Source organism: Cololabis saira, chromosome 5 (genome assembly GCF_033807715.1).
Source record: "Cololabis saira isolate AMF1-May2022 chromosome 5, fColSai1.1, whole genome shotgun sequence".
NCBI lineage: Eukaryota > Metazoa > Chordata > Actinopteri > Beloniformes > Belonidae > Cololabis > Cololabis saira.
Window position 1 is genome coordinate 42,840,466 of NC_084591.1, and position 25,419 is coordinate 42,865,884.

At 37.6% G+C, this 25,419-nt stretch overlaps 1 protein-coding gene across 1 annotated transcript; it reads right to left on the reverse strand.

Moving 5' to 3' along the window:
• Positions 1-1,082: 1,082 nt before the first annotated feature.
• On the reverse strand, positions 1,083-15,588 carry LOC133444424 (troponin I, fast skeletal muscle-like). The gene is made up of 7 exons (XM_061722206.1): positions 15,514-15,588; positions 12,834-12,862; positions 12,667-12,703; positions 12,427-12,555; positions 9,437-9,526; positions 4,779-4,955; positions 1,083-1,315 (listed from the first exon to the last, which is right to left on the reverse strand). Exons 2-7 carry the CDS (start codon positions 12,839-12,841, stop codon positions 1,220-1,222), a joined length of 537 nt encoding a protein of 178 aa, XP_061578190.1. The 5' UTR covers positions 12,842-12,862; positions 15,514-15,588; the 3' UTR covers positions 1,083-1,219.
• Positions 15,589-25,419: the final 9,831 nt, after the last annotated feature.

Genomic DNA, 25,419 nt, shown 5'->3' on the forward strand with positions numbered 1-25,419 from the left:
AACAACTTAAAAGGTATTGTGACATCATTTTTAACATGCTTTTAACACTATTAAAAGTCTTGGCCAACATCCCTCAAATGTGTCTAAAAGAGTGTAACAAGAAAAACTTCACACTAGTACTCTTTTCCTGGCTTTTTATTAGTGTTTTTTTGCGCCGTGAAAAACGGGTCCTTTTTCCCCTTTCCTGTCAATCATTGCTCCGCTCCTCCTCCAAACCTCCTCCAACCAACCGCTACACACTTCTGCCGTCTTCACACACACGCGCGCACACCGAACCACAAACACCGACACACAGCCCAGACAGGGCGACTACAGCCCGGGGATGAAGTCCAACCGGGACCAGAGGACCGGGACCGCAGCTCCCCGCGAGCAATACGCTCACAGCGGCGTCGGAGAGTTAAACGAAGCGGAGCGACAGGTGAAGCATGCACGGAAAAGGAGCAGGGCGAAGCAGACAGTCCACAGCAAACAATCATAAAAAATAAAGGCATGCAAGCAGCAGTGTCTCCTTATCTTAAGTCCAGTCAGTGGCCGCGGGTCTTCTCAGCAGTTTTCCTCCGGTGATTAGAAGAAAAGAGGCTCTAAACACTCCGTGTTAAGCCTGATTTATGGTTCCGCGTTAAATCGACGCAGAGCCTACGCCGTAGGGTTCAGCGTACGTAGCGCGTCGCCGCGTAACCCTACGCCGTAGGCTCTGCGTCGGTGTAACGCGGAACCATAAATCAGCCTTTATGGTGCGCTGGAGAGGAGAGGAGGCAGGGAGCTGGGTGGAGGGGGCGGTGATTTAGCGGGCCTGACGTCACGGCCCGCCACCAAACCAGGTGCGCCGTTTTTGCATAGTTATGCGGAAAATCCCAGAAAGCACACAATACACTGAATGTTAAAAGTTCGTTGTTTTTTGGGTGTAATTGATGTCAAAACACCCAACAAAACACAAAAAATCAAGAAAAATGTGTTTTTCATGTCACAATACCTTTAAGAAATGTATATATCTGTTGAGCCAAATTATTAGCTTTCTATTGTTATAACATTACGAAACCCACAATATTTCACTTAAAAAAGACAAAAGTAATTTGGTTCCTCTAATCTCTTTATTAATTTTTTTTACAGCGTACAGCGTTTATAAAATGAATGTATTCTTTTAAAATGAAAAAAAAAAAACTGAATGAGTCAATGTGATAAAGACAGTCTGAGATATTGTATTCCGTATCCATTTATTTTAAACTTCAGCCTCAAACATCTTCTTCCTCCCGTCCATTCCAGATTTGTCCTCAATGTTTTTTCGCCAGTCTCCAACATCACGAAGGTCCTTATCCTGAAAGAGGAAGGCACCAAGAAATAGAGCTGAAACTAGTGGTTTCATGAAATATCATTAAATCAGATATTCTGGAATATAATCTAAGTTAAGCAGTCAAACAATAAATGAATTAATTCTCAGTATTTTCCACTGAATACAGGTCTAACCGTACACTACATTACATAACTTAATAATAAAACAACATAATAACATAATTTACTTTATGATTATGGAAATTGTGTTTTTTTAGGAAGTCTGTCCTTAGATTTCAGTATTAGTATTCAGTATTAGATTTCAATAATTTTTTTTGGTATGACCTGAAATTTGTTATAAACCTGGATAAAGAGGATTAAACCACCATATTACAGAACATTTAAGTAATGGTATTAATCAATTAAAGTTTCCTTCCACAAAAAAAAAAATTTTAAACTTGGTAATATATGTATAAATGTTTTTATGTGTTCCAAAATCAGCTATCAGTCTACACCCATGGATTTTTGCCTTGAATCTGCAGAGCACCCCACCGGTGTAAAATAAATAACTAATACTAAGTACAGGGATTAAAGCAAAAAAAAATCCCAGGACGGAAAGTTTTCAGACCTTTTAGTCATTTAGAATTTAGTCATTTCAACCATCAGGGGGAAGGATAGGTTGCAAGTTTGGATTACAAGGTAGACCATACCTGTTACGTGTTGTAATCATATCCTTCTTTCTTTCCGTTGCGATTGAAAACGTAAATGTATAATCTATTCCTGTGAGTTAACTTCAAAAAATAAATAAATATTGCAGAACCTTGCGCGTAACCTACGGCGTAAGGTACGCAGCGACGCGTACTCTACGCCGTAGGCTCTGCGTCGGTGCGACGCGGAACCATAAATCAACGCACCGTGGATGTCGGCGCCGCAGCTCCGCTTCCTCCCGGCTCCCGGCACCGAGTACTACTGCGCGGTACTGCGGTAACAGTCCTGGGGCCTCATCTATAAAGTTTGCTTGCGCTGAAAAAGCGCCTGAAAGTTGCGGAAGCCGCCATCTACGCAAAGCCTCGGATCTAAAAAGAAAAAACTAATCGATGGCTGCCGCTCCAAGCCCACTACTCCACGCCGAAGAGGAAAAAAGAAAGTGTTCTGATTAAAATAAGGAAAGTTGGACTACCGTATATAACAATTGCGTTCATAAGGATAAAGTTTTTAAAAAAAAATAAAAATTAAAGAAATTGTCTCTTCTCCCCGTGTGTGTCTGCCTGTCATGCACGGGTACTTGGGCGCATGTTGTTTACTTTTAAGCCGGAATTATGGTTCTGCGTCACACCAACGCAGAGCCTACGCCGTAGGGTCTGGCGTAGGGTGCGCGTCGCCGCGAACCCTACGCCGTAAGCTCTGCGTCGGTGCGACGCGGAACCATAAATCAACGCACACGTGGATGTCGGCGCCGCAGCTGCTCCCGGCACCGGGGCTCGGCGTGTCCCTCCGCGGTACTCCCGGGGACTCTAGTCCCTAGTCCCGCAGCCCCAGTGAGTATTTTCACCGGACATTTTGACCGGAGAGATTATAAAATACCGGACTTCGGCATATTTTACCGGACAAAGTCCGGCAATTACCGGACAACGGAAACCCTGGTGCAGTACCCCCCGCGACCGCTATTTAGCGATCTTTTTCTGAATGGTTTATCCGACTTTTTCCAGTCACAGTGAATCAAAGAGATAAGGACAACTATTGTGCAAAAAAATAAATAAAAAAAAAAAAATCACACATAAACGTAGAAAAGAGCCAACCACACGCCGTAGGCACGGCGTCGTTTTGACGCAGAACCATAACTCAGCCTAGGCTGAGTTATTAGGTGTCAGGTTACGTGCATCTAAAACCATAGGAGAACTTTACTGTGTGTGCACAGCCAACAGCTGATTGACTGCAGTGGGCGCCGTTCGACAAGTCACCGCGGCGCTACAGACACCCCGGTGTTCATATTTTTTGTCGGATTTGCGCTGATCTCATAAAAAAATATCCCCAAAAAATCCCCAGGACGGAAATCCGTACCCAGTACGGAGAACTTTAATCCATGTAAGTATTTGTGGTGTAGGACTTAACAGCTAATTTAACCTGGTGAGAACCAATGAAGTGAGAAGCTGCTATAAACTACTGTATAAGAAGTCAGTACAAGCTCAAATGAAAACCCAGTATATACAAAGTGGAGAAGCTACTCCTTACTGTGTCCTGTGTCCTTTTTTAAATATGGCAGAAATGTCATATTCTGTTCATGATTGTCATATTACAAAATCCTCTTCATGTCATTCTAATTCAGTTCAGTTAGACAGTCTTGTTTGTTTGTCTTGTTTGAACAGCTACAGTACTTCACAAATGTAGCTAAGAACCTGCAAGGTCCTTTTTTCAGTTATTAATTAGAAGTATCTCATAAGCATAATTGCACTCCATTTTTTGCAGTTTGTTGTGCTGGTCTGCCCCCTCTCTTTTTCTCTCCTGTAAATGTTTGCAAGCCAGGGCTTCCAGAGCTGCATCCTGACCTGCAGTCATGTTGTTCATGTTCATAAGACTCTTAGTTCTCCAGCTGACGGATAATGACTGCTAATATATTTTGTTTGATATACTTGCCACAGTTAGGTTTACGGTTTTTCTACTGCTAGGGGAGTTTTTACCTTCTATTGTTTGTTTAACAATTGCTCAGGGATCACGCTCTGGGTAATCACCTAGACCAGGAGTCGGCAACCCAAAATGTTAAAAGGGCCATATTGGACCAAAAACACAAAAAACAAATATGTCTGGAGACAAAAACGTCTTGTATAAGCCTTAGAATAAAGGCAAACACATGCTGCATGTATCAATATTAGTTACAACTGGGAATGCAAACATTTTTTATTTTGCACTTCGAGAAAAAAGTCGAAATGTCGAAATTAATGTTGAAATACAATTTCAAGAATAAAGTCGAAATTTCGCCTTTTTTCTCAATATTTCAACTTTATTCACGAAATTTTGACTTTTTTCTCAACATTTCGACTATTTCTCGAAATTGTATTTCAATATTAATCTCGGAATTTCAACTTTTTTCTCGACATTTAAACTTTTTTCTCGACATTTTGACTTTTTTCTCGAAGTGCACAATAAAAAAAATCTTCCCCCCTCAAATATTTTTTCTCCTGCCTGGCCCTGATACTCTTCCGCACAAATCTTAGTTAACGGAAATGTTGAAATGTAATATTTATTCTACACATTTTTACAGCATTGGAAAACATTCAGAATGTTTGTGTCATATTTGTCCTCCTACAGAAACCATATTAAAACAAAAAATATATTTCCCTCCCCCATCTATTTCCATTTTCAAACATTTTTGAAAAAGCTCCAGGAGCCACTAGGGCGGCGCTAAAGAGCTGCATGCGGCTCTACAGCCGCGAGTTGCCGACCCCTGACCTAGAGACAATATGCCTTGTAATAGATGTTATATTGAATTCAAATTGAACTGAATGACTCACCTCCTCCTTAACCTCCTTCTTGACCTGTTTCAGGTTGGCTCTGAGCTCTAGATTAACAGTGTGTTTGGATCCCAGCAGAGCTTTCAGCATGGCGTCAGCAGACATACGCACTTTCTTCAGGACAGGCTTCTTGAACTTGCCCATCAGGTCTTGAACTTTGATCTTCAAGTCATCTATCTGGAGAAAGGGAATGCATGTGTCAATGTGTGTGCACTAAATGGTTTCAGCATGAATCTGAACTTTTATTTGGAAGTGTTTGGAAAAATGATATTTATTGTCAAGTCAGCTGCCAGAGAAAAATATTGTCATTTTACAATTCTAGAGCATATGATCACATGATGCAAAAGGATATGATGCAAAACACTGGATCTCCTGTATGCAAATACTAAGGATGCATACAGCACCACAGCACTACCCCTCCCATAGTAATCGCAATAATGTGCAAGAATTCACTCTGCAAGTGATATGGCCGAATACTAACCGTTAGCAGCTCGTTGTCTCTCATTTACACACATACCGTGAGTTACACCATCTATTGTTAATGAAGATAGCTAATCCGCCCTTCCTTCTACCGCTAACTGCTGCTCTCCTGTCTGCCAAAAGCAGTTGACAGCTATCAAGTACCAGCACCGAGTCTGGAGTGAGTTCATTCAGCCAGGTCTCTGGAAAACACATGATGCTTGTTTCCTGGTGCTCCCTCTGCTGTCTGGTTAGCGCCATTAACTCAGTCATCTTGTTAGGGAGAGATCTCATGTTCCCCATGATGACAGAAGGTATACAGGACTTATAAAAACCTTATTTTCTTCTCCCAGCACTTCAACTCCAGCTCTGCAGCTCTGCTTCCTTCTCCTAATCTCTGTGGGGATCCTCTGTCTTTCTTAGGGGGCAGTACTGGAGTTGAGGGGGGATGGCATCCCCCCTGAAATAAAAATGGTCAAAATCATCCGCCCAGTAAAACTGCCACCCCCCCTTTCCATCCCTTATGTCATTTCATCAATGAATGTGGTTTTACTGCTATTTCAACATTTAGAGTCATCACCAGAAAAATAACACCAGAAAAACAACTTGACAATAACTTGACAATTTTCACCTGTTTCAAGTAAATTTTCACTTGAAATAAGTAGGAAAATCTGCCAGTGGAACAAGATTTATCTTCTTATTACAAGCAAAAAAATCTTGTTCCATTGGCAGATTTTTCTACTTATTTCAAGTGAAAATCTACTTGAAACAGGTGAAAATTGTTGTTTTTTCCAGTGATGAGTCTTGTTTTAAGTGTAATGAGATTTTTTTTACTAAAATGAGACAAATATTCTTGTTAAGATTGTGAGTTTTTGCAGTGATCCATGTTACTTATCCTGTGAAGGACAGAGGCATATTAATAAGTTCAGAAAACTGTTTTTTATTGTTGTGTTTTGATGTATTTGATGTAAACCCAGTGGATATTTAAAGCTTACAGAAGGCTGCATTTCCTGGTCCTGCTCAAGGTTTCTTCCCTCCTAAAGGAGGCCATTGTTTATGTAATAATTGCTCGGGGGGTCATGTTCATGTTTATGTTCATTTTCTGGATCTCTGGAAAGCGTCTAGAGACAACATCTGTTGTATTAGACGCTATATAAATAAAATTGAATTGAATTGCATTTAACTGCTGCTACAGTATGTAATTCCTGCAATATTTCTGCAGGTGTTTTGGTCAGTGCTATTATTTGTAATATATTATATTATTTCTAATCAGCACAAATTATCTGTCCCCATATGATAAAATCCACCATCCCCCCTGATTTTATTTTACAACTCCAGTACTGTTAGGGGGGTATCCTGGAGACCTTAAGCACAAAGCCGTGTATGAATGGGTCACCCAAAGCAGAATTGCAGAGTCCAAAAAAGAGAACAATTCCAACTTCAGAATTGGCGCATCCACAGGACCACATACTTCTGACGTTGAGTGTGGGAAAAAAGGGTGAAAAAAGTCAAAAGTAAACAAAAGGCTGTAAAAGGCATTCGAGCTGTCCATGTACAAGGATAGGTTCAGTTCAGAAGTCCAAAACCATATTTTATTTGACACCACCCATCATTTATGTATGTACAATTCCAGTGTTGACCGTTTAGTTCTCAAGTGATTTTCAAAGCATAATCTTGTGAATCCATCCAAGCAAGCAACACTTGCAGGTTCCCTGCTTGTGAAACCAGACAGCAGTACAGGCTCAGGTGTAGGATGGAAACATCTGCTTTGGCAACCCTTTAAAGGAAAAAGCCAAAAGAGGAAGAGGGAAAAGAGCACTTGTATACAGACCTGGATAAATGTGTTAGTACCACCTATCAAAGACAGGAAAAACCCACAATGACCACTGAAATAGCTTAAAACTGATGAAAGTACCATAATAATAAAGGCTAATTTATTGAAAAGTGACTTATAGAAACATTCCTGTTGAATTGTGGTTCAACAGAATAATCTAAAAGAAAAAGATTAAGCTAACGAAACAGGCCCAGAAACATTAGTGGATAGAATTGAAAATAATGTGACCACAGTGTTAAACTAAAGTATATCGTGTAATGAGCATCACAGGTGTTTTTATACTTCCAGCCAGTCAGTCTGACTATTTAAAGGTGAAAAAGAGTCAATCTGTTGTATCATGGTGATCAACAAACTGAATATGGACCTGAGAAAGCAACATTGGAAAAAAAGGAAAAAGAACCCTCTACTTAATGGAATATTGTGGAGGGTTAGGCTTATTATAGTCTGGGGCGGTTTTACTCCATCTAGCATAAGGTGTCTTGAATGGCATTCTGAAGCTAAATGTTCTGCATAGTTTCAGAAAGCTGATGGAGGTCCCTGGATATGCTGAAAACATAAATGAATGGCTAAGGGCAAAACATTGAACTATTTGGATGTGTCCTTCTATGAGTCCTTATCATCTATCCTATTGGACATCTATTGAAAGATGTGAAGCTTCAGCCTGGAGAAGAAACCCTTCAACACTGATACAGCTGGAGCGGTTTGTTCATGGTGCACATGTCTCACATCACTGGACCACAGGGATTCACTCAAAAGGTTATGCAATAAAAATGGAAGTTTCCACCATTTTTTGTCCAGGACATATTTATATAAGTTTTTTGTTTGTTTGTTTGTTTTTTCTGTTGAACCTCGGGGTGTAACAATACACTAATCTCACGATACGGTACGATACACGATATTGAGGTCACGATAAGATACGATATTATAGCAGTATTTTTTTAACAACCTTGAATGAGGAACATATGACTGGAAAAAATGTCTTTTATTTGAAAGACACAAAACAATACTGTGCGTTTGCCCTATTGTTACAGTTTGTAATGCTTTATAACTGTTTAAGTTTTAAAGAGAAAGCCAGGCCAAACATTTTCCACAAACTGAACTAAAAGTAAATGTCAGGTTTGCATTATGCATCTTCAGTTTCATACAAGTACAAATATTTTGCCACAAACTGAATAGTTTCTCTCATGTATGATTTGACTTTCCAGAAATTTAACAACTAAAATTAAATAAATAAATACAAGTAAATAAATACCTACAATTTTACATCATAAAACAGATTGATTCATGCTCACCTTATAAGTGTAAGAGGAGAATTATTTTTGTTAAGAAGGTTATTTTGGTAATTCAGGGTTCATTATTTTATAAATATATTCTTTATATTCTGTAAATCAGGGACTATAATTACACTCGTCAGTTTATCTGTAGTGATAGATTAGAGGGAGTAGAGATTAGATTGGGCGGAGTGATACGCCACAGTACGGCACTAGGTGCTGTGTTGATGTTCTAAAATCCTACACTGTTGAGGGACATTAAAGTACACTGGAACCCAGCAGAAGTTGTCCCCGGGTCGAGGCGCGGTCGGATGCGCGTTTCTAGTCAACACAATAGATTAATATTAATAACCCAATATCGCGATACACTTTGTCACCTCCACGACACGTTTCGTGACGTTTTTGTATCGCGAAATTTCGTGGCACGATATATTGTTACACCCCTAGTTGAACCACACTTTAGATATGCATTACCTTTGTCAGTTTTAAGCTTTGTCATTGATCATTGTTTTTTTTATTCCTCATTTAATGGAAGGGTACCAGCAATTTCTCCCATAACAATGTTCTTTCCCGCTTTTAGTATTTTGGTTTGAAGGGTTTCTGCTCCAGACTTTTCATGACTGTATGAATCCACACGGGCAGAAGAAACCTTAGGCTATGTTCAGACTACCAGCCCAAACCATACTATCCATCTATACTAGCTAATCAGAACTATCCCTGCTTATTCCAATTCATGCTCGTGGGGATCTGCTGAAGGTAGCTCTCTTCAACAGGTAAAAGGACAGCCCAAATCATTTGTTTTTGCCTCCATATTTAACCTAGATAACACGTAGACAGTCTGAAGAGTCAAAAACCATACTACAAAATAGAGTTAAAGATGTTCATAGATGTTTCTCAATGTGAAATTCTGCTTGCTCAAATAGGTTACAAATAGTCAGTTGAGTGATTTGGAATACGACACAATCAAAAACTACGTCAGTCAGAGTGACAGTGACAATTACCAGACACAGCCAATCAGAATTGTGGAATGAATTAAAATTAGGCTCTGTTGGTGTGAACAGTGTTGAGTTAAACTGAAAGTTGGTAGGAAATACCTCCTTGTTGGCTTTGTTAATTTTCATTTCCAGGTCGTATCGCTCTTCATCGGTAACATCAATCTTGTGGTGGATCTCCTTGCACAGATCCTAAACACAAAAACAAACATTTTTACATCTGACTTTTTCCAATAGAGCTATACATGTCACACCAAGTTATAATCTTGCCTGTCCATCACAACACAAAGAACCTAGCCCTATTCGGTCTCAAATAAATCAATACAATACAAAATCATTATTTATTTGAATACATTTAGAACAATATAGAAAGAACTTTGTGAAGTAGGCATTTGAACACTTATGGTATAGCCTATAGGTCCCACAGGAGCCTATGGAGATACGGTTCCAAAAGAACCATGAATGTGTTGTCCACTTACTGAGGTTTGTAATTGGGATTCCTCGTGACTTTGCTGGTATAGGTCATTCAGTGCTTGAAGCAACCACTTATTACGGTTCTATGAATCCCGAATGACCGCCAGAGCACTCTGTCACTCAGAATCCTCGTGTTTTCGCGAGAAGATTCTGTAGGAACTGATCGTCTGACGACGCCGGAAGATATCGACTTCTCCGGGTCATCCAGGGGTCACAGGTGACATTGTTGGCATACATACTCAAACTGTGCATGCGCGAAAGGGAATGTTCAGTGCTTGAAGCACCGCCTCTGGCGGTCATTCGGGATTCATAGAACCGTAGTTACATTCGTAACTTTCGCTTAAATCACTGAACTAAACAGTTTTTTAAAATGTAAAACCAGAGTCAAAAATCACACTGAGATTTCTCACAAATTGCGTACAGTACAGGGAAAATAGGACAGTTACACTGTCATGAGCATCTAAAATGTCAGATTGACCAAGAACCAACCAACTATATAAGTATTATACTTAGGGCTGGGCGATATATCGAGATTTTAATATATATCGATTTTTTCAAACGCGATATGGTACAAGACAATGGCCGGGTTTCCCAGATCCAACCTCTCTTAAGGACTTAAGAGAGGTTCAAAGAAGGTTTCACTTAAGAGAGAACCCTAAGATACGGGTGTTTCCCAGATGACTTCTTAACACCGTCCTTTAGTCTGCTCTTTCAGACGCTCTTTGGAGCAGCTGTCCGGTTCTGAAACCAAATCAATCGATGCCAGGTAAATCGATCACCGATCACTATCAGCGCATTTTTACACGCAGCACTGCTACCTAACGCACTAATTCCCCGCTGCCTGTGCGTTATAATGAAAAATTAAGATGATAAATATAATTCAATGACCCTTTTTCATCCAAACGGTGCGTTACTCCGTTATTTCTGGCTACAGTGAGGCTTTTTTTCCCCACACGCAGAGACCGTGAGGAAACGTGGTGGGCGTGTGTGTGGGTTCAAAAACATGAGCCAAGAGAAGGCGAGTTTCGCAAATCGCAACGTGGAATTACAGCAATCCCTGGTTTTTCATAGGGGTTATGTTCCAAAAAGAACCCGTGATAAGTGAAATTCTTTTTACAATTATAGAGGGCTTCTAATTGCGGAGACCAGCCCCGCCTCGCACATATTCCACTGCTCTTCTGCTGCTGCATCCCGACTCGCGCTGCAGCGTCTTTTTATCCTAAACCCTGCGGTGCAAGTGGGTTTCTCCAAGAGAAGAAAATAGTTATGGGTCGTTGTCTTCGCTCTTTTTTCTTCTGGGCAAAAAGATTCTTTAATAGCCTATAAACCGACACCATTGATTACATTTGAGACTGTAATGAACGATTCATCAAAGGCCGTTCTTCAGCTGCTGCTTCCCTGTCATCACATAGGTGCGCTTGGGCAGGAGGATCGGTGTCCCGGCTGCCTGGACAGCCCGGTCCGACAGCACGTCCAGGGGACTGAAGTGCTGACGCACCAATGTGTTCATATAAACAGTTCTGCTTCGCGCACGGTGACGCGGTTGATTTGCAGCGAGAACATGCTGTATAGCAGCCAAATCATCAAATAAATGATATTCATGATGATCGTTTTATTTGTGCGTAAAGCATAAAGCATATACAGGAACACACTTGTTATTCCTTATTTTTCTTTTTTTTCCCCCTTTGCTGTCACCAATAAATGCTAAACAATATAAATCTAAAGTATTAAATAGATCAAAATTTGTGCGGGGTGCATTGTTTTAATATCTCATTGCTTGGTGTAATATTGATTTGCCTGACGCGGCTGGATCTGTGAGTCTTTGTTCACTAAGATGGTTGTAAAGACTGGGTCAGCAGCATCTTTCATTTCCTTCTTAATGAAAGAGATACTTAAGCTAAGAGCAACTCCGGGAAACGCGATTTTCTTTCACAGGCTCCTTAAGAAGGTTTGAAAGAAGTCTTTCGCTGTTAAGAACTACTTAACTGATCTGGGAAACCCGGCCAATATCATTTATATCGATTAAAAAAAATATATATATATATATTTTTTTATGATTTTGATATAGCTTATTTTGTGACAAATTGACTTGAATGTTTTATTTGAGATTTGCACAAATGTTTTGTTACTTGCACAACTTTCAACCTCAGTGGAAAAGTCTGCCTACATTGTATTAATTGCACAGTGTATTTTAATTTAATTGTTATGCAGGAAAGGGATATTTGTTTTATTTTATTCAAGAAGCATTTTTATTCTGCAGGCAGTTTATTTTTATTTCATTTGTTTTATACATTTTGATATTGTGCAGACCTCTGTTAATAAAGGAACCTGTGTGACATTTGGCACGAGGCTTTGTATTAAAACTGACTGTTTTTTTAAGGGTTTGCCTCAGAAAAAAAATGAAGCTAACAGAGATGCTAACAGAGATGCTATGCTATAATGCTTTGGGGGAAACCCCAATTAAGGCACAGAAAAAATATCGATATATATCGAGTATCGCCATTTAGCTAGAAAATATCGAGATATGACTTTTGGTCCATATCGCCCAGCCCTAATTATACTTATAATAGGCTGTATATGTTGATCTTGATAAATGTTGGTATTGGTTTGGGACCTACCTGAAGCTCCGGCATGGTCCTGGGCATGGACAGAGGAGGACAGCTCTCAGTCATGTACTGCCCCTTTTCTTCTTCTCGTTCTCTTTCTTCCTCTTCTAGTAAACCTTTTGCAATGGAGAGCATCAAACTCTGTGAAAAAACAGTAAAATAACGTGAAATGTTTGTTGAATACATTTGGACAAGCATAGCCAATTGGTTTAGTTTGTTGAATAAAGCATTATTTAAAAAAGATGAATTTACCTTCAGATGATGCCTGCGACTTGAAGACATCTTTTTTCTTAAGAATTTGATAAAACATGAGTTAGTTATAACAAAAAAAAGTATATTCTTCCAATAACAAAATTTTCTTAGTTTAAAATGTTTGTAAAAACACAAAACACAAACAACTGAGATCCAGAATTACTCACTCTGACATCTTGGTGTTAGGCCTTAAAACCTTGGAGAAAAAATGAAGTTGTGTATTTTAAAATAAAATTCAAACTCGAAAGGAGTAAAATAGGAGCATGGGATGAGGTGTGTCAGGATGATGTACAGTCCAGTGATCTCTTTTAGCTATAATACCCCCACTTAGAGGAAATGTAACACTGGTTTGGGCATCAACAGCCCACACCAGGGGAGATCTTCAGGTCTAAATTAAGACAAGGATATGGGTCCAGTGATCCCCACTGGAGACCCTTGTTATTAAAAGCCTGGCCACAAAATCATAGATAACCACCTGATGCATGCTATGTTGATAGAAACATCTCAGACCTGCCAACACAATATCCATCTTCCCTGAAAATAGAACAGAATAATCCCAACATGATCACAACATTCAAAAACAGAGCAGACTAATTAACTAGTAGTTAGCTCATTCATTTCCCTTTGAGGGGATTAATAAAGGATTTTAAAATTTGAATTTGAATCTAACTCCTTAACAGAGGTGGGTAGTAACGAGTTACATTTACTTGAGTAAGTTTTGGGAAATTTTGTACTTTTAGGAGTAGTTTTGAATCACTATACTTTTTACTTTTACTTGAGTAGATTTGTGAAGAAGAAACTGTTCTTCTTACTCCGCTACATTAGGCTACGTTGAGCTGTTACTTTTCTTTTATCCCTTTTATCCACGTACGCGTCAATCTAATGACATCACTGGGTGATTCTTTGGGAAAAATGTTTGTTTTTGCATGTTTTGTCACATTTACACAGACTCAAACACACAGAGTTTCTATGAGTTCATGGGTTTGTTCTAGTTCTGCCTGATTAAAAAAGAAAAGTACAAAGGCTTGAAATTTTGTGCTACTTGTGCTTAATTTATTTTTTTATTCCGTTATTATTTTATTATTTATTAAAGTACTTGAATTTACTTTAAGATTATTTTAATTTAAGCTATTTTTTATTTTTTATTAATTTAAATTTATTTTATTATTTTATTGATTGAATTTGCCTGAAGATGATTATTTTGTACTTTTGTCTGTTTGAATGGTTGTGTTAAAAAATAAATCAGACATTACTCAACAGTTACTCAGTACTTGAGTAGTTTTTTCACCAAGTACTTTTTTACTTTTACTCAAGTAATTATTTGGATGACTACTTTTTATTTCTATTTGAGTCATATTATTCTGAAGTAACAGTACTTTTACTTGAGTACAATTTTTGGCAAATCTACCCACCTCTGGTCCTTAATAGGTGGATTTGATTTTCTCCTTAGACTAAAGCAAAACAGGGCCAGTATCGAGACAATATCTTCAGCACATAGAAATTGGTCCATTAATTATGAACACTAACTGTAATAGCCACTTCATGCATGCATGTGTGAGGTCTATGTGGTGTAGAATAGAATAGAATAGAATATCCTTTATTTTCTCCCTCAGTGGGGAAACTTATTTGTTGTCAGCAGTACACACATATAGGGGAGGGGTAAAAAGACTGAAAAGTCAGAAATAAAAAATATATAAAAAATACAAAAGATACGTATAAAATATGTATAAACAGGATATGAACAGTATATACAGTTAAACAGTGCAGAAAAGCAGGTGGGGTGTTGTGAGGCAGATATTGCACATCTTAAGTTATTGCACATATTATTGTCATATTATTGACATTATTAGTGTGAAGTATCCTCTGCAACAGTCAGTCAGTCTCCTCCAGTTTGCAGCTCAAAATTGTGCTACCAAAAAAACGAATAACATCAGACAAGAAACAATCACTTATTCTCTACACCTCTGTAATGTACAGTAGATCAGTTACAAATCCATCCACAAGAAACCCTGGTGCAGACGACCCAAAAGGTACTTTAAATAGTACATATAGAATATTTATTTTGATCAGGATCCACACACACACACATTTTAATTTGTGTCTCAGTAGGTTTATGCTATGTGGTGATCAATTATCACACACAAAGTCACATCTCCCATGTTTCTTTTTCTAAATTTGTTGAGATGTATATATTTTTTTTAATCATAATCAACACTCCTTTTCTTAAAGAAATTGTAATATTATATAAAGATATACTCTAAGAATCTCTCATTTTCAATCTGTACATTCTGATCCAATATGCTGCAGTATAATGTTGAAGTTACAGGTAATAAAGAAGTTTGTGGTATTAAAAAGAGAAAAAATTAAGTTCTATTCTCGACAGAACAAAATGCTTTTCATATGATAGGTTTGAAGTCTTCTGAGTGATCGCTAAAGTTACGTTTTTAAATTAGGCTTTTGATTTTACACAAAGGAAATATGAGCATGGTGGCATGAAGAGCATGTTGTTACAGCACCACATCACTCCATTAACACTGTGTGAAAACAGTGGTGAATACAAACATTTACCATCTCCAGGAGTTATTTACAGCAGCACTCTTCATCAAACTTTGTTCTGTCAGACCGCTGAGAATCCTCAAAACACTGACCCCAAGGAACGTCTAAGGTAAAATCACCATTTCTATCATCCTGCTCCAGAAGTGTCTAACAAGCAGCCTTTCAAAAGCTCTCTGCTGCACAATTAATCAATTTCCCTTCAGGGATAAATGGAATATTTTGAATGATTCCAGAACCAAACAGCCTGTAAGCGAAGAAACCGAAATAGCAAGCAAAGCAAATATTTCTTACCTTTTGATCACAGACAGAAGCAAGAAACAGAAGTTTTGGGGAGCAGCTTGGTTCTGGTGTCCTGAGTCTGTATATATCACATTGCCCAAAGGCAAAGGAAATTCCAATTTACTCTTTATGGAAGTAGATTTTCCAACCAACCAATGGGCTCACAATCTATTGAAACTCTATATGGAAGCCCCTCAGCCCCCACCCTGGTTTTGTTTATAGGAGGAACAGGGATGAGGTCTAAGGCAGCAGGGTGATGAAAGTCGAGGACACGGCAGGTGGGGACAGAAGAGAGACTGAAGAGGTCAACACACACTTATTGGCTACTATTAAGAAAATGCTGACAGGCGAGTAAGACAGACTGGTAACACTTTATAATAAGGGTCCCTTAATTAACGTTAGTTAATGCTTTATTAAGCATTAATTAATAGTTTAATAATAGTTAAATAACCATTATTATTATTAGAGACGTTATGAAGGAAAAACCAGCTCATCTTTAACATGAAAACACCACGAAGATGGAATAGAGTCAACATGTTTCCATGCTGGACTGATGTGGGGGGTAGTACTTGCATCTACAGGACTGTCTCAGAAAATTAGAATATTGTGATAAAGTTCTTTATTTTCTGTAATGCAATTAAAAAAACAAAATGTCATACATTCTGGATTCATTACAAATCAACTGAAATATTGCAAGCCTTTTATTATTTTAATATTGCTGATTATGGCTTACAGTTTAAGATTAAGATTCCCAGAATATTCAAATTTTTTTAGATAGGATATTTGAGTTTTCTTAAGCTGTAAGCCATGATCAGCAATATTAAAATAATAAAAGCCTTGCAATATTTCAGTTGATTTGTAATGAATCCAGAATGTATGACATTTTTGTTTTTTTAATTGCATTAAAGAAAATCACAATATTCAAATTTTCTGAGACAGTCCTGTACATTTCCATGTACATTCTGCCACCTTTTTGTTATATTTAGTGTTTTTGTCACGGTTTGGTTAGTTAGTTCCTGTTTTATTTTGAAACCTGTGTCTTTGTGTTTCAGTTCTGTCTCGAATTCCCTGGTCCCCATCTGTCCTGATTGTCTGCACCTGTGTCTCGTCAACCCTTCTGTGTATATCTGGTCTTGTCTTTCCCTCCCTCCCTGCTGGTCCGTACTGTTTCCTCCCAACTTGTGTCCTGTCATGGTTTTGGATTCTTGCTCTCACTTTTTGCTTCCTGCTGTCTGTACTAGTGCCTGGTAGATGCCTGCTGACATCCTGGCCTGCAACCCCCCCCTCTGACTTTGAAACAGGCATTGTGGCATAGAGAATTGTCAAATTGGTTTAATTCACCATACGAATTGTTACAGATTACTTTTGTTATACTGTTTTTGACCCAGCCTTTGTACGTTTTGACCGTATAGAAACAGTAAGTAAGTAATTCTTGCCATTTTAAGAATGAGATGTACCTGCTGTACTCTACTGCCCTTACTTTTTAACAGCTTGTGCTTTTTATTATTTTACCTCCTTTTTTTATCATTTTATTTAATTTTATTTGTTATTTACTGTTTAATTGTGTCTTGTTGATGTAAAGCACTTTGAATTACCTGGTGTTGAATTGTGCTATCCGAATAAGCTTGCCTTGGCTCTGACCCCCTCAGTGTCTGCTGTCTACATCTATTTATATAGTCATCCCTGTACTGCACCAGTTAGCCATTGTGTGTGTCTCTCCTTTCTCTGTTCTTGAATGAATGAATGAAGTTTATTCAGTCATTGCAACACAAAACAACACCAAAAAAACATTGTACACAGCATTAACTTTTAATACAAAACCAAAAAAATGTGTTGAACAATAACTGAAAAGGCCTAGGCTGAAGCAAAATGCTTATAAAAGCCTATCCTATAGTACCAACTTTCTATTTTTGGCTACCAACCTCCAGAAAACCAAGAAGAGAATAGAAAAGCAAAGAAACATTTACAGATGGTCAATTGCACTTATAACCTTCAAAAATAGCTTTACAAACCATTTTCTTAAATACAACAAGTGAATGACATGTTTTCAAATGTATGTTGGCATCATTCCAGAATTTAACTCCAGTAATGGAGACACATCTCCTTTTCATACCTTTTTTAGCTTTTTGTACTGTGAAATTGCAGACACCTCTAAGATTGTAACGAGTCTCCTGAATTGAAAAGAACCTCTGTATTGGGTCAGGGAGCATTTTTGATTTTGCTTTAAACATAATTTGCATGATTTTAAAATAATGAGAATTTAGAAAAAGTGGCTCTGTGTGAGCGTAGTAATCAGCCTTATTGATGATACGTATGGCTCGTTTTTGAAGTTTTATTATTGGATTTAAGGTGGTTTTAAAGGTGGATCCCCACAATTCCACACAGTAAGATAAATAGGGAACAATCAATGAATAGTAAATCAAATGCAAGGCCTTGGAATTCAGTATACTTCTGGATTTGAACAATCAAACAATGAACAATCTGATAAGCATGCCATCATATCTGAGAAACTCTTCACACATTTACAAAATATAATACAAAAAAGGCAACATTTTAAGAATGCTTTCTTGTAAGAAGCCAAAGGAAATTAAAATTCAGACAAAAATCAAAGTGTATGTATTCTTCATGTAGCAGTAGGTCAGCAGAGAGACCAATCAGAGGAACACAGGAACTCTGATTAACAGCAGGTGTGACGCAGGGTAGTTCTCTCTCTGTCCTTTGTGTGAGTTGGCTGTTCTTGACTCTCTGCCCCGTGGTAAGGAACATTTAGGGGTTTTTAGCATTGTTTTCTTTTATGTCTAGTAGTTTTATTGTTAGGGTAGCGTAGGGGTGCATGTATATGCACCCTGAGGTATTGGTATTTTAATTATTTTAATTGTGGGTCTCTCTGTTTGTAGGACTGAAACTTTCACCGTTTTAAAATGTAGAGGTATGTAAAAGATGATTTAAACCTCACAACACGTCCTACAAACAACATTTTAACAGTGCTTTCTTTTAGGCATAGCACTGACTGCCGTTTATTTTAGTTTAGTATTTAAAGTTTTAGTTATTTTAGTTTTAACATTGTCTTCTCCTGTTTTCTAGCGTTGCGGCTGGCGGTGTCCTCCATTCACCGTGTGGTGGAGGCGCTGGGAGTTCACTTAGATGGTGATATGGTTTGTGGTGGCACTTTGATTTAGTGTGGTGTTTTCATTTGATGTGTGTTAGGTTGATATTTCTGATATTTACTTTACTCCCAGTGTCCTAGGCAGTGAGTGGTTCTGATCTTCTTTTTCTTCATCAACTGTGGTATTTTAGAGTTTTATTCCTTGTAAAATAAATGGCAGATTGACCCACGCTGACCGTCTTGGCCTCTTAATTGAAGTCCCTGTGTATCTGCACATTCTCGAGGTTACATTCATTCTCTCTGTCTGTTCTCTCTTTTCCTGCTCTGCTCTGCCTAGCCTCTGGCAAGAGGGTCCTCCTTTATGATCCAGGTCCTGGTCCAGGTTTCTTCCTCCTAAAGGGAGTTTTCCTTGCTACTGTTTGGTGTAAGGTTTTTCTCACACTAGGGGAGTTTTTACCTGCCACTGTTTGTTATGTTTATGTAATAATTGCTCTGCGGTCATGTTCTGGGTCTCTGGAAAGCTTCTAGAGACAACTTCTGTTGTAATAGACGCTATATAAATAAACTTGAATTGAATCGAAAAGCAGCATTTAAAAGATTCTTGTTTTTAGGTTTAATTGTTTTAGACAGAACATTCAGTTTTTGTCTTTTCTTTGTTGCACTACAACTTAAAATATATCGTTTCTGGGAGGTCATTGTTGACCTGGTTAACAAAAAAATGACTCTGTTTTTTTCCTTTGAGAGGTTTATTAAAACATGAACTTGTGTATTTCGTGATTTTTGTGGTCCACTGGTCCACTTTGTGGTCGTGTAGCAGCTTTGTGTCGGAATTGTAGAAAAACACATCTACATGTTATATCCTGCTGCCAGAGGTGGGTAACGAGTTACATTGAGTAAGTTTTGGGAAATGTTCTACTTTTAGGAGTAGTTTTGAATCACTATACTTTTTACTTTTACTTGAGTAGATTTGTGAAGAAGAAACTGTTCCTCTTACTCCGCTACATTAGGCTACGTTGAGCTGTTACTTTTCTTTTATCCCTTTTATCCACGTACGCGTCAATCTCATGACATCACTGGGTGATTCTTTGGGAAAAATGATTGTTTTTGCATGTTTTGTCACATTTACACAGACTCAAACACACAGAGTTTCTATGAGTTCATGGGCTTGTTCTAGTTCTGCCTGGTTAAAAAAGAAAAGTACAAAGGCTTGAAATTTTGGGCTACTTGTGCTTAATTTATTTTTTTATTCTGTTATTTTATTTATTAAAGTACTTGAATTGACTTTAAGATTATTTTAATTTAAGCTATTTTGTATAAATTTATTTTATTGATTAAATTTGCCTGAAGGTGATTATTTTGTACTTTTGTCTGTTTGAATGGTTGTTTAAAAAAATAAATCAGACGTTACTCAAGTTACTCAGTATTTGAGTACTTTTTTACTTTTACTCAAGTAATTATTTGGATGACTTCTTTTTACTTGTACTTGAGTCATATTATTCTAAAGTAACAGTACTTTTACTTGAGCACAATTTTTCGCTACTCTACCCACCTCTGCCTGCTGCTGTTCCACAGTGACGAGGACATCAGAGTAAGAACGTCAGTAGACGAAATGGTTCACATCTCAGAACGTGAATCTCATCAGTGTTCCCCCTCTGATCCATGTTTGGTCCCTGAACAGTTGTGGCTACTGATGAAAAGAGGTTTCCACATCAGTGTTGACTACTTAATATCTATTACTTTTGTTTAAACTAACACAGTATTCATGGTTTAGTCAGATAATCCTGTTTAATCCAGCAGGAAGATAAATGTGGTTAAAATATCCAGACATCAACATCTGTGCATCTGCAGTGTTTGTAACGAGGTTAAAGTTAACTGCTGCCACCTGGTGGCGGGTTAGTTATTACAACCTTTTAATAATATGAAGGATTTCACTGTTTGATCTTCTGACTTTCCACAGTTGAGGGGTCTGGGGCTCAATCTTCAATTTCATTGTTGCAGTAACTGTTGGACAACAGTGTTTGGGTTGGACGTGTCTGCTGGAACTGGAATGAATTAATTAGCTTTTGACTACAATCGAACCATTTCCAATCAGCTTAAATGTCCTGGCAGTAGGGCTGGGCGATATGGACCAAAAGTCATATCTTGATATTTTCTAGCTAAATGGCGATACTCGATATATATCGATATTTTTTCTGTGACATAATTGGGGTTTCCCCCAAAGCATTATAGCATAGCATCTCTGTTAGCTTCATTTTTTCTGAGGCAAACCCTTAAAACAATCAGTTTTAATACAAAGCCTCGTGCCAAATGTCACACAGGTACCTTTTATTAACAGAGGTCTGCACAATATCAAAATATATAAAACAAATGAAATAAAAATAAACTGCCTGCATATATAGAATAAAAATGCTTCTTGAATAAAATAAAACAAATATCCCTTTCCTGCATAACAATTAAATTAAAATACACTGTGTAATTAATACAATGTAGACAGTAACAGGCAGACTTTTCCACTGAGGTTGACCGTTGTGCAAATAACAAAACATTTGTGCAAATCTTAAATAAAACATTCAAGTCAATTTGTCACAAAATAAGCTATATCAAAATCATAAAAAAAATATCTATATATTTTCTCGATATAAACGATATTGTCTCGTACCATATCGCGTTTGAAAATATATCGATATATATATTAAAATCTCGATATATCGCCCAGCCCTACCTGGCAGCATCTCTTGTTCACCTCTGTACACGTGCTGACAGACTTTCTGTCTGGTGGATTGTGTTTTCTTACGACTTCTGTCCTTGTTTTGTCCTTCGGAACTTTGGTCACGTTGGCTTTCGTTGGAGGTGATGAGGAAAACAGTGATGGCGGTCAGAACCACCGTCACCACCCTGATCACTGATCAATGACCACGCTGGACTCAATCACAGTACAATCTGTCCTCTCAGGATTCAGAGTGAAGGAGGAAATGATGACCAGAGTGACGGCGGCCTCACAGCTGAAACTGTCCAGAAACGAGAGGTAAAACCTGGTTGAACATCCACCAGGAGGTTGGAGTCAGATCAGAGCTGGATTTCAGAAGACAGTTTATCCTTCTTTCATCTGTAGTAGCACATTTAAACTGTTAATATTTTCATTCTCATCATCAGTTAACGTGTCAACCTCCATGAAGAAGTTAAACAGGATGTTTTCTAAGCAGAGTTTCACTTCCATCCAGGTTCCAACTAGGAGTAAAATGAACATCTGGATCGAAGCTGAATGTCCGACTCTCACGTCAGCAATAAAACATCTGGAAGTAGTAATAATGTAACTCTGGATGGAAATTAATGTTCTGACATGACATAAGCAGATAAGATTTCCACATAAATTTCAACTCAAATATGAGTCAGAATTACTCCACATTACTTATAAAAACTACACAAACTAGCGGAAATACTCAGCGGCAGGTTTATTTGTAAAGCACAATTCAACAAGGTGATTCAGTGCTTTACAGAGACATTAAAACATCACCACGTAGCAGGAAAAGCAGGATTTAAAAAAGTAAATAAAGTAAAAAGTTCTAGTTGGCTAAAAAAGAGTGCAAATGAGTCAGTAAAATCCATAAATCTAAACATTTAGTTATGAAATGTTTTTTTTGCCACAGTAAAAAGGTTTAAGTTCGTTCCTGCTCTGACTGCAGGTCAGAACATCGAACAGAAGCCGGCAGGTCTTCATCGTTTTTGTAGTTCACCACATCATCATCATCTTCATCGCTGTTCACCTGTGGAAACAGAAAACAGAGTTCATGTGTCATGAGACAACACTGCTCCTCCCTCCTTGTCTTGTGTCTTTTCCGTCGACAGACAGATTATATTAAAATCTTTTTTTTTAAGCTTTACGACTTCATTGAAAAATTTCAGCTATCCTCAAAGTAGCTAGAAGAACCTAAATGACGTAACGAAGAGCTCTTCTTTACTATTGACTGATGGCTTTGCAGAGGTGTCAAAAGTATTCACATTCATCAGGTAGAGTTTAAAAATACTCCTGTAGAAGTTGAAGTATCAACTCAAGTTTTTTACTCAAGTAAAAGTATAAAAGTACTGGTTTCAAAACTACTTAAAGTATAAAATTAAAAGTAATGTAAGGGGGAAAAGCCATTAAGGACAAAATCCATTGAAAATGAATGCATCTTAGTATAATGTAAATATATTAAAGAACCATATATGTGTACTATTGAGCATTAACATGTGTTTCAGAGAGCAGGAGATATGATGACTAGTTGCCTATAAGTATTGTAATGGTGCAAAAAGTCAAACTTCAGAGGCATGTTATCATTTATCCTAACCTTTATTGGAATGTACATCCAAGTTTATTTGCAGGAATCTGAGGGAACGGATGTAAGAACAAAACTGGACAAGAACATCTGAAACAACCACAACCAAATTCACTCTATCCGGATGGAGCAATTTAACTGGATAGTTTTTTTTTAAAGGCTGAAATGAAATAGAGTAACGAGGCTGTTTTTAAAATGTGAGGAGTAAAGAGTACAGATAATTGCGTGAAAATGTAAGGAGTAAAAGTAAAAAGTCGTCTGAAAAATAATTACTCCAGTGAAGTATAGATAACCAAAATTTCTACTTAAGTAAGGTAACGAAGTATTTGTACTTTGTTACTTGATACCTCTGTGGCTTTGGCCTTGTAAATATGGCAATGGGGTCTGTGTAATGTCACTCTTTAAAACATCTGATTAAGCACTAATAATGGCACTTTCATTGAAATGGCACTTTATTGGCAGAGTTTACACAGGGCATATTTGCACAAATCATATCTGAATGAAGATGGAACAGTTTGAACAATTGTGATGTGTTTTGTCTTCTGCCAGGGGCGGTAATGGGTGATCTGCTTTACCTGAGCGTGAAAGGAAGTGAGATAATATTACTATGTTAATTCAAGGGTTAATAATTGACGATGTTGAATTTGTGTATTGGATAACATTAAATTACCTGCAAAGAAGAAAGGGGTATGTGAAAGTTGCTACGCATGTGTTAAATGGCCTTGTTCTTATATGTCCCTTGTCTTCTCCTGGGAGTTTGTTTTCAAGATATAAAGTTCAGTTTTAATTTACAGAACACATCTTTTTTTTTCTACTTGCAAATTAGCGCTGCACTTAAGGCACAAGGTGTACCTAATGATGTGAAAGTTATCTGAACTTCCCCTGTATGAGCTAATAGACAAGTTAAAAACAAGGGGCGTGGGCACAACTATATATCAATATATTTTTAAAATGTCATATAAACCTTTAGCCCTAGATACAATATGGAGAAGGGATATACCTGACTGGGACCCAAATTTCAACTGGAATGATGTATGGACCAATATAGATATAATATCTTCCAGAAACCCAGATCATCAGCTTATTCATTATCAATTTGTACACAGAACATATTTAACACCTTGCCAGCTTCACCTTATGAAGATCCTGGTTAGCTCTTTATGTACATTATGCTCTCAGAATAAACCAGGAACCTTCATGCAGATGGTCTGGGAATGACAACCTGTTGCAAACTTCTGGCAACAGGTTGCAACTGCATTATCCTCGATAACAGTACAGAATATTCCAGTAAACCCTCAAATTTAAAATTATTTATTTTAAATAATTTATCCACAGTTATTGCTTCCCTATGTCAAAAACGAATTTTGCTTGCTGGCCAAACAGCAGCAAAAAAGATAATTGCAGTAAGATGGAAAGCACCACACACGCTTAACATCTCCCAATGATATCTGACTTTTCTTGATATTATCTATCTGGAAATATCTACAGCCCCAATCCATAATGCAAAACAACTAAATATTTTATTTTGGTATATGGCAGCTGATCAAATTAAAGCCAAACTTGAAAGATGTATTTAAAATTGATATAGACTACCTTGTTGCAGCTATCCCAGTTTTTGATATTATTATGTTTTGCCTTTGTTTTAGTTTGTACTTTTTGTTTGTATGTTTGTTTTTTATTGTTGTATTATCTTTTTTTCTGTTTTCCTTATTAACTATTAATTGTTTTCATCGAATGCTTAGGTCTGAGGGGTGGGTTTGGAAGGGGGTGAAAATATGTGTATAATGTTTGTTTGACATCATTGTGGATGCCACCGCTTATAATTAAAAAAAAAAGAAATATAAATAAAAAAATTTGATCACAAAAAAGATCAAATAGTTTGTAAAATAACCTGTGTGGAAGTGTCCAATCATGTAGACCAGTGATGGGGTATAAAAGGCGCCAGTTTCCATCTGTGCTGGTGGCTGCTCAGATCTCCACCTGCTGCCATGTCTGTTGAGCTGTATTGGTTTTGTTATTTTGACTTTTTTTTGTGAATAAATTGTCACCCTATGGTACACCAGACCATCGCCTTTTGACTCTCCTTTCACTGCACAATCCAGTTACTCAGGGTCATTCTAAAAGAGATCATTGTCTAATTTGCATTTTTTTCCACTTGTATATAATCGCAATGGATGCTGTAAGAGAAAGGAATAAAGTGTTGGGAGAGGAGGAATAAAGTGTTGGGAGAGGTAACACGGGAGTGAAAATGCAGTATATGCTTAGAACTATAAATCAGCTTTCTTTTTTTCGAAATGTCATGATTCTGACCCTTTTCCTTTAGGCCACTGAATAATTATTAGAATAATTACAATTATTAGATGGATATGTTTATAATCTTCTGTTCTAAATGCATGTATGCTTGTGTTTACAATTATATTGATGAGATCTATGCAACTCGTGATATTGAGCAACTTAGCATATATTATACTATTTTTTAAAGTTATTTATTGATTT

Excerpts from the sequence above, each read along its gene's own strand:
- LOC133444424 (XM_061722206.1), bottom strand. Across the intron at positions 12,556-12,666 it reads GTCGCAGGCATCATCTGAAG|AGTTTGATGCTCTCCATTGC; the intron begins GTAAATTCATCT and ends GTTTTTTCACAG. Across the intron at positions 1,316-4,778 it reads AGAAGGAGGTTAAGGAGGAG|GATAAGGACCTTCGTGATGT; the intron begins GTGAGTCATTCA and ends TTCCTCTTTCAG.